Source organism: Pelobates fuscus, chromosome 3 (genome assembly GCF_036172605.1).
Source record: "Pelobates fuscus isolate aPelFus1 chromosome 3, aPelFus1.pri, whole genome shotgun sequence".
NCBI classification, from domain to species: Eukaryota; Metazoa; Chordata; class Amphibia; order Anura; family Pelobatidae; genus Pelobates; species Pelobates fuscus.
The window spans coordinates 212,727,808-212,742,990 of record NC_086319.1 but is presented as its reverse complement, the minus strand read 5'-3'; the positions used below and the strand labels follow the sequence as shown (position 1 = coordinate 212,742,990).

At 39.4% G+C, this 15,183-nt stretch overlaps 1 protein-coding gene and 1 pseudogene across 14 annotated transcripts in view; both read left to right on the top strand.

Moving 5' to 3' along the window:
- LOC134602746 (protocadherin gamma-A4-like) overlaps nt 1–15,183 on the top strand; it is a 347,761-nt gene that overhangs the window by 97,761 nt on the left and 234,817 nt on the right. Inside the window, exon 1 of one of the 14 annotated variants that reach the window (XM_063448034.1) lies at nt 7,223–7,531. The exons of 12 other annotated variants lie outside the window; for them this stretch is intronic. In XM_063448034.1, the coding sequence (XP_063304104.1) occupies nt 7,238–7,531 (294 nt within the window). In that variant the 5' untranslated portion in view covers nt 7,223–7,237. Of the gene's footprint in view, nt 1–7,222; nt 7,532–8,664; nt 11,092–15,183 lie in introns of those variants that run through there. One more of the 14 variants, XM_063448004.1, reaches the window with a different exon arrangement.
- LOC134602748 (protocadherin gamma-B1-like) lies at nt 4,995–7,231 on the top strand (annotated as a pseudogene).

Sequence of the window (15,183 nt, the reverse complement as noted above, 5' to 3'; positions counted from 1 at the left end):
ATTAGCAGTCAGTTTCCTTCACACGTGTGCATTTCAGGGCCTGCCAGGGCACAGTGTCACACCAGTGCAACTCATATCTGGAGTAACAGTAGTGTACATTTAAAAAAACAACACTTTTTTGACTGTAAAATAATAGCAGTCAGTTTCCTTCACGTGTGTGCGTTTCAAGGCCTGCCAGGGCACAGTGTCACACCAGTGCAACTCATATCTGGTGTAACAGTAGTGTACATAAAAAAAAAAAATAGAAATTTGACTGTGAAATAATAGCAGTCAGTTTCCTTCACACGTGTGCGTTTCAGGGCCTGCCAGGGCACAGTGTCACACCAGTGCAACTCATATCTGGTGTAACAGTAGTGTACATTTAAAAAATAAAATAAAATTTGGACTGTAATAGATTGAATAGCAGTTAGTTGTCTGCAAGCGTGTGTCAGGCCTACAGCGTCTACTCTGCCAACTTCTGCCAGTGCACAGTGCCACTCATATCTGTTGTCACAGTAGCTTGCACACATAGTACCACTAATCGAAAAAAAAATGACAGGCAGAGGCAGGCCACCCCGCAGGGGCCGTCGTGGTCATGGTGCTGTGATTCCTTTTGGCCCTAGAATAATGCCCAATGTTCAGAGGCCACGTACCCTGAACTCGAAAAGTTCTGAGGACATAGTTGACTGGCTAACACAGGACACCCAATCTTCTACAGCTTCTGCTCGGAACATTGACACACCATCCTCCTCCAGCTTAGCTTCAGGCACCTCTCAAGTTACCACTCGCCCGCCTGCCACCACCACCAACACTAGCACCACAGCCACTTCACTTGATCTGTCAGAGGAGTTATTTACACATCAGTTGGAAGAAATGAGTGATGCGCAACCATTATTGCCAGAGGATGTAGATAACAGGGATATGTCTCAGTCAGGCAGCATTACACACATGGACGTACGGTGTGATGATGATGATGTTGTACCCACTGCTGCTTCCTTTGCTGAGTTGTCAGATAGAAGTGAAGCAGTTGATGATGACGATGCATCTGTGGATGTCACGTGGGTGCCCGCTGAAAGAGAAGAAGAACAGGGGGAAAGTTCAGATGGGGAGACAGAGAGGAGGAAACGAGTTGGAAGCAGGGGGAGGTCATCGCAAGGAGCTAGTGGCACAGTCAGACAGCATGCATCGGCACCCGGGGTCAGCCAGACAGCACGCCAATCAACGCATGCTGTTGCCACCACCAGAATGCCGTCATTGCAGAGCTCAGCAGTGTGGCATTTTTTTGTGTGTCTGCCTCTGACAACAGCGATGCCATTTGCAACCTGTGCCAAAAGAAACTGAGTCATGGGAAGTCCAACACCCACCTAGGTACAACTGCTTTGCGAAGGCACATGATCGCACATCACAAACACCTATGGGATCAACACATGAGTACAAGCAGCACACAAACTCAAAGCCGCCATCCTCCTCCTGGTCCAGCATCTTCAGCCACGTCAACCACTGCTGTCCTTCTTGCCCCCTCTCAACCATCCGCCACTCCGTCTCTCGCCTTGAGCAGTTCCTGCTCCACTGCCCACAGTCAGGTGTCTGTCAAGGACATGTTTGTGCGTAAGAAGCCAATGTCACAAAGTCACCCCCTTGCCCGGCATCTGACAGCTGGCTTGTCTGAACTATTAGCCCGCCAGCTTTTACCACACAAGCTGGTGGAGTCTGAGGCTTTCCAAAAATTTGTAGCTATTGGAACACCGCAGTGGAAGGTACCCGGCCGAAATGTCTTTGCACAAAAGGCAATCCCCAACCTGTACTCGATTGTGCAAAAGGAAGTAATGGCATGTCTAGCACACAGTGTTGGGGCAAGGGTCCATCTGACCACTGATACCTTGTCTGCAAAGCATGGTCAGGGCAGGTATATCACCTACACTGTGCATTGGGTAAACCTGCTGATGGCTGCCAAGCATGGAATGCGTGACTCTGCAAAGGAGTTGGTGACACCGCCACGACTTGCAGGCAGGCCTGCTGCCACCTCCTCTACTCCTCCTACTCCATCCTCTTCCATAACCTCCTCGGCTGAGTCCTCTTCTGCTGCTGCATCTTGCTCCACATCAACGGCACCCCCCCAGCTCCCAAGGTAATATTCCACATCCCAGATACGGCAGTGTCACGCCGTCTTGGGGTTGACTTGCCTGAAAGCAGAGAGTCACACCGGACCAGCACTCCTGTCCGCCCTGAACGCACAGGTGGATCAGTGGCTGACTCCGCACCAACTGGAGATCGGCAAAGTGGTTTGTGACAACGGAAGAAATTTGTTGGCGGCATTGAATTTGGGCAAGTTGACACATGTGCCGTGCATGGAACATGTGTGTAATCTGATCATACAACGCTTTGTGCATTAGTACCCAGGCTTACAGGACGTCCTGAAGCAGGCCAGGAAGGTGTGTGGCCATTTCAGGCATTCCTACACAGCCATGGTGCACTTTTCAGATATCCAGTGGTGAAACAACATGCCAGTGAGGCGCTTGATTTGCGACAGCCCGACACGTTGGAATTCAACACTCCTAATGTTCGACCGCCTGCTCCAACAAGAAAAAGCCGTTAACGACTATTTGTATGACCGGGGTGCTAGGACAGCCTCTGCGGAGCTGGGAATTTTTTTGCCACGTTACTGGACGCTCATGCGCAATGCCTATAGGCTCATGCATCCTTTTGAGGTGGTGACAAACCTAGTCAGTCGCACCAAAGGCACCATCAGCGACATCATACCATTTGTTTTCTTCCTGGAGCGTGCCCTGCAAAGAGTGCTGGATCAGGCCGTAGATGAGCGTGAAGAGGAAGAGGAAGAGGAAGAGTTGTGGTCACCATCACCACCAGAAACAGCCTTATCAGCATCGCCTGCTGGACCTGCGGCAACACTGGAAGAGGATTGTGAGGAAGAGGAGTCAGAGGAGGAATGTGGCTTTGAGGAGGAGGAGGAAGACCAACCACAACAGGCATCCCAGGGTGCTTGTTGTCACCTATCTGGTACCCGTGGTGTTGTACGTGGCTGGGGGGAAGAACATACCTTCAGTGAGATCAGTGAGGACAAGGAATGGGACATGGCTAGCTTGGTATCCAACCTTGTGCAAATGGGGAGTTTGCGGTTGTGCAAATGGACTGTTTGCGGTTGTTTGCGGTGCGTTAAACGGGGAGTTTGGTCTGTCACTGTGAAGCGGGCGTAACCCTTACACTACCTGATCGATACAACATCATACCTGATGTTTTAAAGCACGTTATTCCAAACAATTTAGGAATGTTAGGCGATTTATGCCCTTTATGGATAAAAACCAGACTCTGCATCAACTATGTAATTTTCCATGGGAGTTTTGCCATGGATCCCCCTCTGGCATGCCACAGTCCAGGTGTTAGTCCCCTTGAAACAACTTTTCCATCACTATTGTGGCCAGAAAGAGTCCCTGTGGGTTTTAAAATTCGCCTGCCTATTGAAGTCTATGGCGGTTTGCCCGGTTCGCCCGTTCGCGAACATTTGCGGAAATTCGAACGGAAAATGTTATGTTCGCGACATCTCTAGTTATAAGATTTATTGTATTTTATTCTACCAAGCTGAAATGTAAAATGTAATGATATTCCTAGATCCTAGTTATCATTTAATTAAATATTATTCCTTTTAATGTGCAATTATTGTTTACAATTGGCGGCTAAATATTATTTGCAAACAGTTTGGAAAATCTTACATGTTCTAAAACTCCATGATTTTTATTTTTTTTTTAGAATATTCAAAATAATGTGAAATTATAGCATTAATATATTAAATTATTTAGTTTTTCTAAAAGGCTGTGTGATCACAAAATTACATGTCTGAAATTATATCACTACCACTAAATTCTAGGTATGATAGTACACATTTGGGAGCATGTGTGATTTAACGGATAGTTTTGTGGATTAAGGACATAAAGTGAGCTTGGTGGAGCTACAATGTTATTGAAGAAATGTGATTTTGTTTTTTGGGGGGTGAAATTAGCATTAAACTGACAGACGTAAATAAATTTAGGGCTTTGCATATAAATTATCTGTCATTAGTATAGTTATAATTGAACATGAGAGTGGTTGTGTGTGTTTTGTTTGACTACTGCAAATGGGGGAGAGCTATAATTCTTACACTTGTCTTTAAAGTATATCAGCATTTATATGATATGGATAAAGTAGTTCATGTTTGCATTGGAGTAATTGTCTTTGTATGTTAATCTCATGTAATAATATAAATCAATGCACATTAAAAAAATCTACACTACAGATATAATGAGAAAGCAGTCCCCTAGTACACAGTACCCCATACTACCATATTTTAGTCTGAAACTGTACATTGTTAATAAGAGCACTCATAGTAAGACCAATTGGACAAAAAGCTGCTTTATATCTGGAACAGACAAACAGTGAAACCAAACAGTTAAATGGGGTAATTCACCCGAATCTGAATTGTTGGTAAGCCAAAAATAGCTAAAGTGAAAATAAACGACTTGAATATTTTTTCTAATTCAGCTATTGTAGTCTAAAATCTTAAATGCATTTTGAATTCCAGCAATTCATATTAAAGTCACAACTCATAAGTCTGTATGTTTAGGTCCCATAGCCAGACCTACTAACATAGTTAAATAAAATAGATTGCAGTTCAACTGGTGTGTATAGATATAAGTTTAGATGGAAACTCATGTTAATATGAATTTTATTTTAGTTCATGTGCACTTTTATGTTATAGTAAACAAAACAAATGCATATTTAGGTTGTGTATTTTTAATTAGTTTGGCACAAACTGATTTAACATGATATCAAACATAAAAGTTTAAATATTGGCTAGTTAGAATTTTTTAGTCAGTCATGTAGTTCCATGTTTACACCTCTGAGCGCCGCTGTTGACCAATAAGGAGAGGAATGCAGAGCTAGAGATCCACTGATATCTCCATCAGTAACACACACTGCAGATCTGCAAGAAGAAACAGTCATTTTTGGATTCCATTTCACATACTGCAGATGATAGCTGATTATATAGAGGTGAATTCAGCACTTCATACTGCCTTTTTAACGGGATTACAAATAAACACAATAAAACAATAGAAAGGATATTACTTTTTCTAGAAGATGGCTGAAACCCAGGAATCCCAGAAATATAAAGGAATCAGATGGCAAGTAGTTTTTTCCTTCTTATTTTCATGGCTTTATCATTCAGTCTCTGGTCAGCTTCATTATTCCATTGAGGAAGAAATGAGAAAAGACTCTGTTATAGCTAATATTGCTAAAGACCTTGGATTAGATATTAAGCAGCTCTCACTTAGAAAATTTCACATTGTTTCCTTTGATTCAGATAAATATTTTTCAGTAAATTTGGAAAATGGAAATGTATATGTTAAAGACAGGATAGATAGAGAGACACTGTGTGGGGTCATAGCTCCCTGCTTACTAACCTTTGATGCAGTGGTTGCAAACCCTTTTTACAGTCAACATTGAAATTCAGGATATAAATGATAATTCTCCCAGGTTTTACCATAACACCATTATTTTAGATATTATTGAATTTACTTCTCCAGGAACAGGATTTGTTTTGCAAAATGCAAAGGACCCGGATATTGGCACTAATTCTGTACAAACATATAGGTTAAATAATAATCAGCATTTTACATTGAAGGAAAAAGCAAACACTGATGGCAGTACATTTCCAGAACTTGTGCTAGAGAAACCTTTAGATCGGGAAACACAAAACATACATGAATTAATTCTAACAGCACTTGATGGAGGGAATCCTATTAGATCTGGAACTGCTATAATAAGGGTTATTATTACTGATGCCAATGATAATTTTCCTATATTTAGTCAAGAAGTATATAAAGTGAGTATAAGTGAAAATACTCCAATCAATTCTACTGTGATCTCTGTAATTGCAACTGACCAAGATGAAGGTATCAATGCAGAGATTACATATTCCTTTGGTCAGATATCAAAAGATGATATCCAAACAGTTATGTTTACAATCCATCCTATAAAAGGTGAAATTACAGTTAAGAAGGCTTTAGATTTTGAGACCATGAAGAATTATGAAATTTCTGTACAAGCAAAAGATGGAGGTGGACTTGTGTCCCATTCCAAGGTATTGATTGAAATAATTGATGAAAATGATAATGCCCCTGAGATATCTACTACATTATTATCCTCACCTATTCCAGAGGATTCCGTACTAGGCACTGTGATAGCGCTGATTAAAGTTCATGATCATGACTCTGGGAAAAATGGTGATGTCGACTGTCAAATTTTAGAAAAGGTACCCTTTGAATTAATATTGTCTTCAAAAAGCTATTACAGAATTGTCACATCAAAGGCCATGGACAGAGAGAAAGATTCATATTATAATATCACAATTCTTGCAACTGACAAAGGATCCCCTCTACTTTCCAGTAATAAAACCATCAGATTGGACATATTGGATATCAATGACAACCCTCCAGCATTTATGAAACCTTTTTATCTAGCCTATGTTTTAGAAAATAATTTACCAGGAATCTCCATATACAGTATACAAGCATCTGATCTTGATAATGGAGACAACTCTAAAATAACCTATTCAATGTCCAGCACAAATATTGAAGATGTTTCAGTCTCTCCCTATCTTTCCATTAACATAGAAAGTGGTGTAATCTATGCTCAACGATCTTTTGATTATGAGCAGCACACGGAGTTTCAAGTCCAAATAACTGCTAAAGACAATGGATCTCCATCTTTGAGTAGTAATGCAACATTAATTATTCATATTCTGGACCAAAATGATAATACACCAAAAATTCTCTATCCTTCAAGAGAAAGTGCTGATTCAGCTTTGTTCGAGATGGTTCCCTTTACCTCTGAAGAAGGTGCTTTAATATCGAAGGTTGTTGCGGTGGATGCTGATTCTGGACATAATGCTTGGCTCTCTTACCATTTTATACAAGTATCAGAACTATTTCCCTTCACCATTAGTCAGCACACAGGTGAAATTAGAACAACACGTTCCTTTCAAGAGAAAGATAATTTTAAGCATACAGCTATGGTTTTGGTAAAGGACAATGGAGTGCCTTCTCTTTCAGCTACAGTTACCTTAAGCTTCATTGTTGCAGATAACTTTCAACAGATGATTCCCAAACTCAACAATCAATTGAGCATTGATGACTCCAAATCTAATATGCAAATGTACTTAGTCATTGCCCTTGTGGTCATCTCCTTATTTTTTGTTTGAACTATTATGTTAGCATTTATATCAAAATGCAGAGAAGCAAAATTTCCCCCAACTTTTGATTCTTTCAATACAAATCTTTATTCTGAAGTTGACCCAAGGGTGCTCTCTCAATACAGTGGTGGAACTCTACCGTTTCCATTTTCTTATAATATGTGTGTGGCTTTAAAATCCAGTGAAGGTGAGTTTACCTTCCTAAAGCCTAATGAAAATGTTCCTGTAGATAATCTCCTTGATACTAATGATTCAGGACTTGGAAATGAAAGCTTAAAAAAGAATGTGATTACCAGCGATTTCATCCAGGTGAGTTAATTAAGTATATCAAGATAATTGTAAAATAAAAAATAGTAACATAAGTATTACCACATCTATCACATTTTTCTGGTAGAGGGAGTTGTAATTACTGCTAAAATGTGCTATTTTGTGAACATTTTAATGAAAATATAATGTGCTTTAATTGATTCAGTAGAAATGCAGGCTGCACTCTTGGACTTTAAGTATCAAATAACTGCTTTATTCCATATAACAAGCAAATCGACGTTTTGGTCCACGCAGGGACCTTCCTCGGAATTAAGTGCTGTAATTGGATATGATTATTCACGTTATAACAATATTTGTGGCTCTGGATTCTAGTAAAGGTGAGCTTATCTTACTAAACAAAAGTTAAGTTATGCCTAGAAAATCTTATTGAGGCTGATAATTTATAGATTGGAAATGAAAGACAGATTAATCAGAACTACAAAAAAAACTTTAAGGTTTTTGTTTTTTTTGTTTTTTAGTAGAGTAGAACAGAACAAAGTAATAGTAGGTTCAGGAAAAGCAAGCTACATTCATTGTTTTACTAATGTTTGATAAAACAGGAATCTGTTGAGCAGTCTTTTGAAAGGGACAATTAAAAAGAAAAAAGTTTTTACAAAAGGGAAAAGTTAGACTTGACCATGATAATTGCATTACATATTTCTTCTACTTCTTCTAGTGGTAAGAATTAATTTACTATTTTCTTTTAGTGTGTCTACATTTCTGAAAACATATAAATATATGTCTATATTTGATGTTTGAGACATAAAAACATTATTTATTTAGTTTTTGATCACAGTGAGCATAGTTTATATTGCACTACATCATATATGAAAGATAAAGTTTGCTATGTAGGAAAAACTTTCACTCTAGTGTAGTTCTCGATTTATACCTCTGAGCGCCGCTGTTTGACCAATAAGGAGAAGAATACAGAGCTGGAGATCCACTGATATTTCCTTCACTAACACACATTGCAGATCTGCAAGAACGAATACAGCCATTTTTGGATTCTCTCACAAACAAAGCACAGTTCATATGATTATATCCAAATAAGAAGATAATTTAGCACTGGATTCTATCCTTCCAACTGAATTATAAACAACATTATTCTATACAAGAATATTACTTTGAAGATAAAGATGAAAATCCAGGAATTGCAGAAACACAAAGGAATCAGATGGCAAGTAATGTTGTCCTTTCTATTTTCCATAATTTGTCATTCAGTCTCTTCTCAGCTTCATTATTCCATTGATGAAGAAATGAGAAAAAACTCTGTTATAGCTAATATTGCAAAAGACCTTGATTTAGATATTAAGCAGCTCTCATTTAGAAAAATTCGTATTGTTTCCCGTGTTTCAGATAAATATTTTTCTATGAATTTACAAAATGGAAATTTATACGTTAAAGAAAGGATAGATAGAGAGACATTGTGTGGGGCAGCAGATCCCTGCTTACTAACCTTTGATGCAGTGATTGAAAACCCTTTAAATGTTTTTCCTGTCACCATTGAAATTCAGGATATAAATGATAATTCTCCAATATTTTTTCATGAAACTATTTCATTTGAAATTGTTGAAACTAGCTCACCAGGAACACATTTTATGTTACAAAACGCAGAAGATCCCGATATTGGCATTAATTCTGTACAGACATACAAGCTCAGTGATAATCAGCATTTTACACTGAGTGAAAAGACCAGCAATGATGGCAGCAAATTTCCAGAACTTGTCTTACAAAAACCTTTAGATCGGGAGACACAAAGCATTCATGAATTAATTCTGACAGCCCTGGATGGAGGAAATCCCATTAGATTTAGCACTGTGTTTGTAAAGATTATAATTGCTGATGTCAATGATAATTTCCCTGTATTTTCTCAGGAAGTATATAAAGTGAGTATAAGTGAAAATACTCCTGTTAACTTTACCCTGCTCCATGTCACTGCAACTGATCAAGATGAAGGTTCCAATGCCCAGATCATATATTCTTTTCGTAAAACCACTACAAACGCACTTTCTACTGCTATGTTTACTATTAATGCTACAACGGGAGAAATTAAAACAAATCAAAAATTAGATTTTGAAAATGTCAGAAATTATGAAATGTCTGTACAAGCAAAGGACAGTGGTGGGCTTATGGCCCACTCCAAGATCTTAGTAGAAATAGTAGATGAAAACGATAATGCCCCAGAGATATCCATTACCTCATTAAATTCTCCTATTCCTGAGGATTCTACACAAGGCATAATCATCGCACTGATTGAAATTCATGATCAAGATTCAGGAGAAAATGGAGAAGTTGACTGTCTAATCACTGAGAAACTTCCTTTTCAGTTAGTATTGTCATCGAGTAAATATTATAAAATTGTTACAACAAAAGCCATGGACAGAGAGAAAGAATCATGTTATAATATCACTGTTCAAGCATCTGATAGAGGATCTCCTCCACTTTCTACTACAAAAACCATCAGATTGGATATATCAGATATTAATGACAATCCTCCAGTATTTACAAAATCTACTTATGTTGCATACGTACCAGAAAACAATTTACCAGGAGGCTCAATTTACCGTATAAATGCACTGGATTTTGACATTGAAGACAATGCCAAGATTATTTATTCAATTTCAAGTACATATACAGAAGATATACCAGTGTCCTCCTATCTTTCCATCAATATAGAGACTGGAGTTCTTTATGCTCAGCGATCATTTGATTATGAAAAGCACAAGGAGTTTGAAATACAAGTAACGGCTAAAGACAATGGATCCCCATCTCTGAGTAGTAATACAACATTAATTATACACATAGTAGATCAGAATGATAATTCACCAAAGATATTGTATCCATCAGCAGAAAATGATGGTTCTGCTTTGTATGAGCTGGTTCCAATAACTTCCAAAGAAGGTTCTTTAATAACGAAGGTAGTTGCCGTGGATGCTGACTCAGGACATAATGCTTGGCTCTCTTATCATTTCACTCAAGTGTCAGAACCTTCTCCCTTCAGCATTAACCAGCACACTGGAGAAGTAAGGATTTCACATGTCTTTGAACAGAAAGATGTTCTTAAATATAAGCTGGTAGTTATGGTGAAAGACAATGGAGTCCCCTCACTGACGGCAACAGCAACTTTAAGTTTTATTATTGCAGATTCTTTCCAACAAATGGCTCCTAAATTCACCAGTCATCTCAATAATGAAGATTCTCCATTTAATTTACATATGTATTTAGTAATTGCATTGGCTCTGATTTCATTTTTATTCCTTTTAAGTGTTATGTTAGTCATCATATCCAAATGTAAGCAGTCAAAATCCCCTCCAGCCTTTGGCTCTCTCAGTACCAATCTTTATTCTCAGGTGGATCCCAGAATTCTTTCCCAATATAACAATGGAACTTTACCTCTGCCATACTCATACAATGTGTGTGTGGCTCTGGATTCAAATGAAAGTGATTTTACTTTTATAAAAACAAAGCAAGATGTCCCCACAGGCAATCTTATTGAAGGTGATTACTCAGGACTTGGAAATGAAATCGTTACAGAATCATTACCTTCTAATAGTCTTGAGAAGGTGAGTGTTAACTTTAAAAGCTTCAGTAGAGTTTCATATTTATTATGGAAGGTTCTCATCCTCAACATGACATTTCTCATAGGTTCCATAAGTAATACTTGGTTGATTACATAAGATAATGGCATATACTATGAAATACACAACAACAGAAATGACACAGCTGTTCGGAGCATGTGCCAAGAGCAGCCAATCAAAGCTTGGAGTTGTCCTTGCTTATTTGATGAGCACTATGTATTCCATTATAAGTAAGAGGGGGGTATATTGGTTTACATACCTGATCATGTGGTGTGCCATGCAGATTTGTTTTTATTAAATAAAACAAATTAGGTTTTAAAATATGAGTTCTTCTGATTGGCCTACATTCAATTGCACATGTTTGGTAATGTTGAATAGACAATGTCTATTTTAAATTTACAGGTACCCACTCTATGAGCAATTACAACCTTCATGAGCTTAATTTTGTAGTGGTATTTTCCATTTGTCCAGTTAATTTGATTTTGTCAATGGCCTAAACATACTATTGTTTAATGCACTAAACTAGGGAATAAACTAAACTAGGGATGGTGGAGGATTGACAATGGAATTGCAAGTTTAGGCAAGCCAGCTCCCTGTAATTCCTGGTTTCTTGAATATAACCCTCTATTTTCTAGTTTTGTACTTTACCATGCTGTATTAAGTATGGAGATGTATTTTACTATGTTCAGCTAATGTTGATATCTGCTGTACAACTAGCATTGTCTTCCATGACTTTACTGATCAAAATCAAAATAGTACTGTAGTGTATGCCAAAACATTTGGTAATAAATAATTAATATACTGAAACTTAATCTGTATATATTTCCTGGAAATGTAACATGTTCAGAATCAGTAATTTATTAATTAATTCACAATAAAATATATCATTTTATAAAATGTTTTGTGGCAGCTACATCAATATATAAGAAGGAAAAAGTGCTAATGTTAGCTACACATACCTGGTAACAAAAAAGATGGAGGTCTCAAACACTAGGTCCAATGATAAACCAAGTAGCTAAACCCATATTGACGTTTGTTATAAATGTAGAAAAAAATGTAGAAAACGAAGTCAGCAGGCAAAATAAGTAAACAATATAGTAGGTTAACAAAGATTTAAAAAGTTATGCCACCATACATTTAGGGACATTCCAAATATAGAAAAATGTCCACAGTAAAAAAAATATTCTACCACATGTTATGAGTGTTTTTTTATTTCATGTGGAATGACTTTTAAAACAATAGGTACTTTTTTATTTATTTTCCTCTGATCTGTCTTTGTACTTTGTGGAGTCTGTGTAACATGCTATAAGTATTATATATAATAAATATTAATATTTTAATTGTGACAGCCAACGATCTGCTGGTGGAACCTTCACATAAGATATTTTGATTTTTAAAAGTCACTTATGTAATCTCAGTTAAAATCATTCAATACCATGCAGACTTCTGATATCATGCTGTCTTCTTTTGATAACATTTAGTGAACAGACAAAAATGATATTAATTTAAAGTTAATTAGTATATTTATTACCATTAACTACAGTCAGTTAAGTGAAACATTTATTAACTGCAACACTCCATATCCACTCTCTGATCACCACCTCTTATCATTTGCTCTCGCGTACCCCCTCACCCAACAACCTCAGCCTAACCCCCCTCAACTCAGGAGGGACCTTAATTCTCTGGATCTCCAACAGTTGTCAGCTGACATTGATTCACAACTGCTGTCCATCCCTTCCCTCTCCTGTCCTTCACTGGCCATCTCCATATATAACTCTACTCTTACATCTGCCTTGAACACTGCAGCGCCACTCCAAACAAGCACCTCAAGGAGGACCCGCCCCCAACCATGGCATACTAAATCAACGCGCTACCTGCAAAGATGCTCCCGTTGTGCTGAACGCTCCTGGAGGAAGTCTCGTACCCAATCAGACTTTCTCCATTATAGATTCATATTGTGTTCATACAGTGCAGCCCTTGCCCTTGCCAAACAGTCCTATTTTTCCTCTCTCATTAGTTCATGTTCCCGCAACCCCAGGCGTCTCTTTGACACCTTTAATTCTCTTCTTCGCCCTGCTGTGGCCACCCCTAAAACTAACCTTACTTCTGATAACTTTGCATGTTACTTCACTGACAAGATTGAACAGCTAAGGAAAGAATTCTCCCCTCCTTGCCTTTCTGTTTCTCAATCACACATAGATCATGCCTTTCCTACCCTTCAGACATTCTCCCCAGCTACTGACCAAGAGGTGGCTGCTCTTCTTTGCTCCTCTCGCCCCACCACTTGCCCGCTCGATCCTGTCCCATCTCACCTTATCAGATCTCTCTCCACTTGTCTCGTGCCTTCTCTAACACACATCTTCAACTGCTCGCTCTCTTCTGGCATCGTCCCTGCTGACCTTAAACATGCCACTGTAGTACCTATACTAAAAAAACCATCCCTCGACTCATCCACCCTCTCTAACTACCGTCCCATATCCCTGCTCCCTTTTTCCTCAAAGCTTCTGGAAAGGCTTGTCTTTACCCGTGTGTCTCATTTCCTCAATTCCAACTCTCTCCTTGACCCCCTTCAATCTGGCTTCCGCCCTCTGCACTCTACAGAGACTGCCCTTATCAAAGTCACTAACGACCTAATCGCAGCTAAATCCAAAGGCCACTACTCCATACTAATTCTTCTTGACCTCTCAGCGGCCTTTGACACCGTTGATCATGCTCTCCTTCTTCAAACTCTTCAATCACTTGGTCTCTGTGACTCTGTCCTCTCGTGGTTTTCCTCTTATCTCTCCCAACGCTCATTCAGTGTCTCCTTTTCTAATGATACCTCCTCCCGTCGCCCGGTCTCGGTTGGAGTTCCCCAAGGCTCCGTCCTTGGTCCACTTCTATTTTCTCTTTATACTGCCTCTCTTGGCAAACTTATTACCTCTTTTGGATTCCACTACCACCTGTACGCTGATGACACCCAGCTATATCTCTCCTCCCCGGACCTCTCCCCTGCCGTCCTGCAACGTGTCACTGCTTGCCTTTCTTCCATCTCTGACTGGATGTCCTCCCGCTTTCTGAAACTCAATCTCTCAAAAACTGAGCTCCTTGTCTTTCCTCCTCCTAATACTGATCCTCCTCTTTCGCTCTCCCTTCAAGTTTGTGGTACCAACATCAGTCCATCCTTGCAAGCGCGCTGTCTTGGCGTCATACTTGACTCTGGTCTCACCTTTGAGCCTCACATCCAGCATGTTGCCAAATCCTGTAGATTCCATCTTAAAAACATAGCCCGCATCCGCCCCTTTCTTGCACCAGATACTACCAAGGAGCTTGTCCATGCTCTGGTAATCTCCCGCATGGATTACTGTAACCCTCTCCTGATTGGTCTTCCCAAAAGCCGTACTGCACACCTACAGTCCGTAATGAACGCTGCTGCTAGACTGATTTTCCTCTCTAGTCGTTTCTCTCACACCTCACCCCTCTGCCAGTCCTTACATTGGCTTCCTGTATGCTATAGGAGTCAATTCAAGGTACTAACTCACACCTATAAAGCACTGAACAACTCTAGCCCCTCTTATATCTCCTCACAGATCCATAGGTATGTCCCTTCTCGGTCTCTCCGCTCTGCCCGTGACCACCTCCTGTCCGTTGTCCGCACTCGTACGGCCAACTCGCGCTTGCAGGACTTCTCGCGGGCGGCTCCCTTCCTATGGAATAGCCTGCCTACCGCCATCAGACTCTCCCCTAGTCTTGCATCTTTTAAGAAGTGCCTTAAAACTCATCTCTTTAGGAAAGCATATGGCCTCCAAGACTAACCCTTACCTCACATACCTGTCTCTTGCCCTCTCCTAAAGGGCAGTCCACCTTATTTGATTGCAAATTCCAGTCCTAATGTGTTTTACACCCACCTCCTATAGAATGTAAGCTCGATCGAGCAGGGTCCTCTTCAACCTATTGTTCCTGTAAGTTTATTTGTAATTGTCCTATCTATAGTTAAATCCCTTCTCATAATATTGTAAAGCGCTACGGAATCTGTTGGCGCTATATAAATTGCAATAATAATAATAATAATAATAATAACTTTGACAGTGTCTTCAT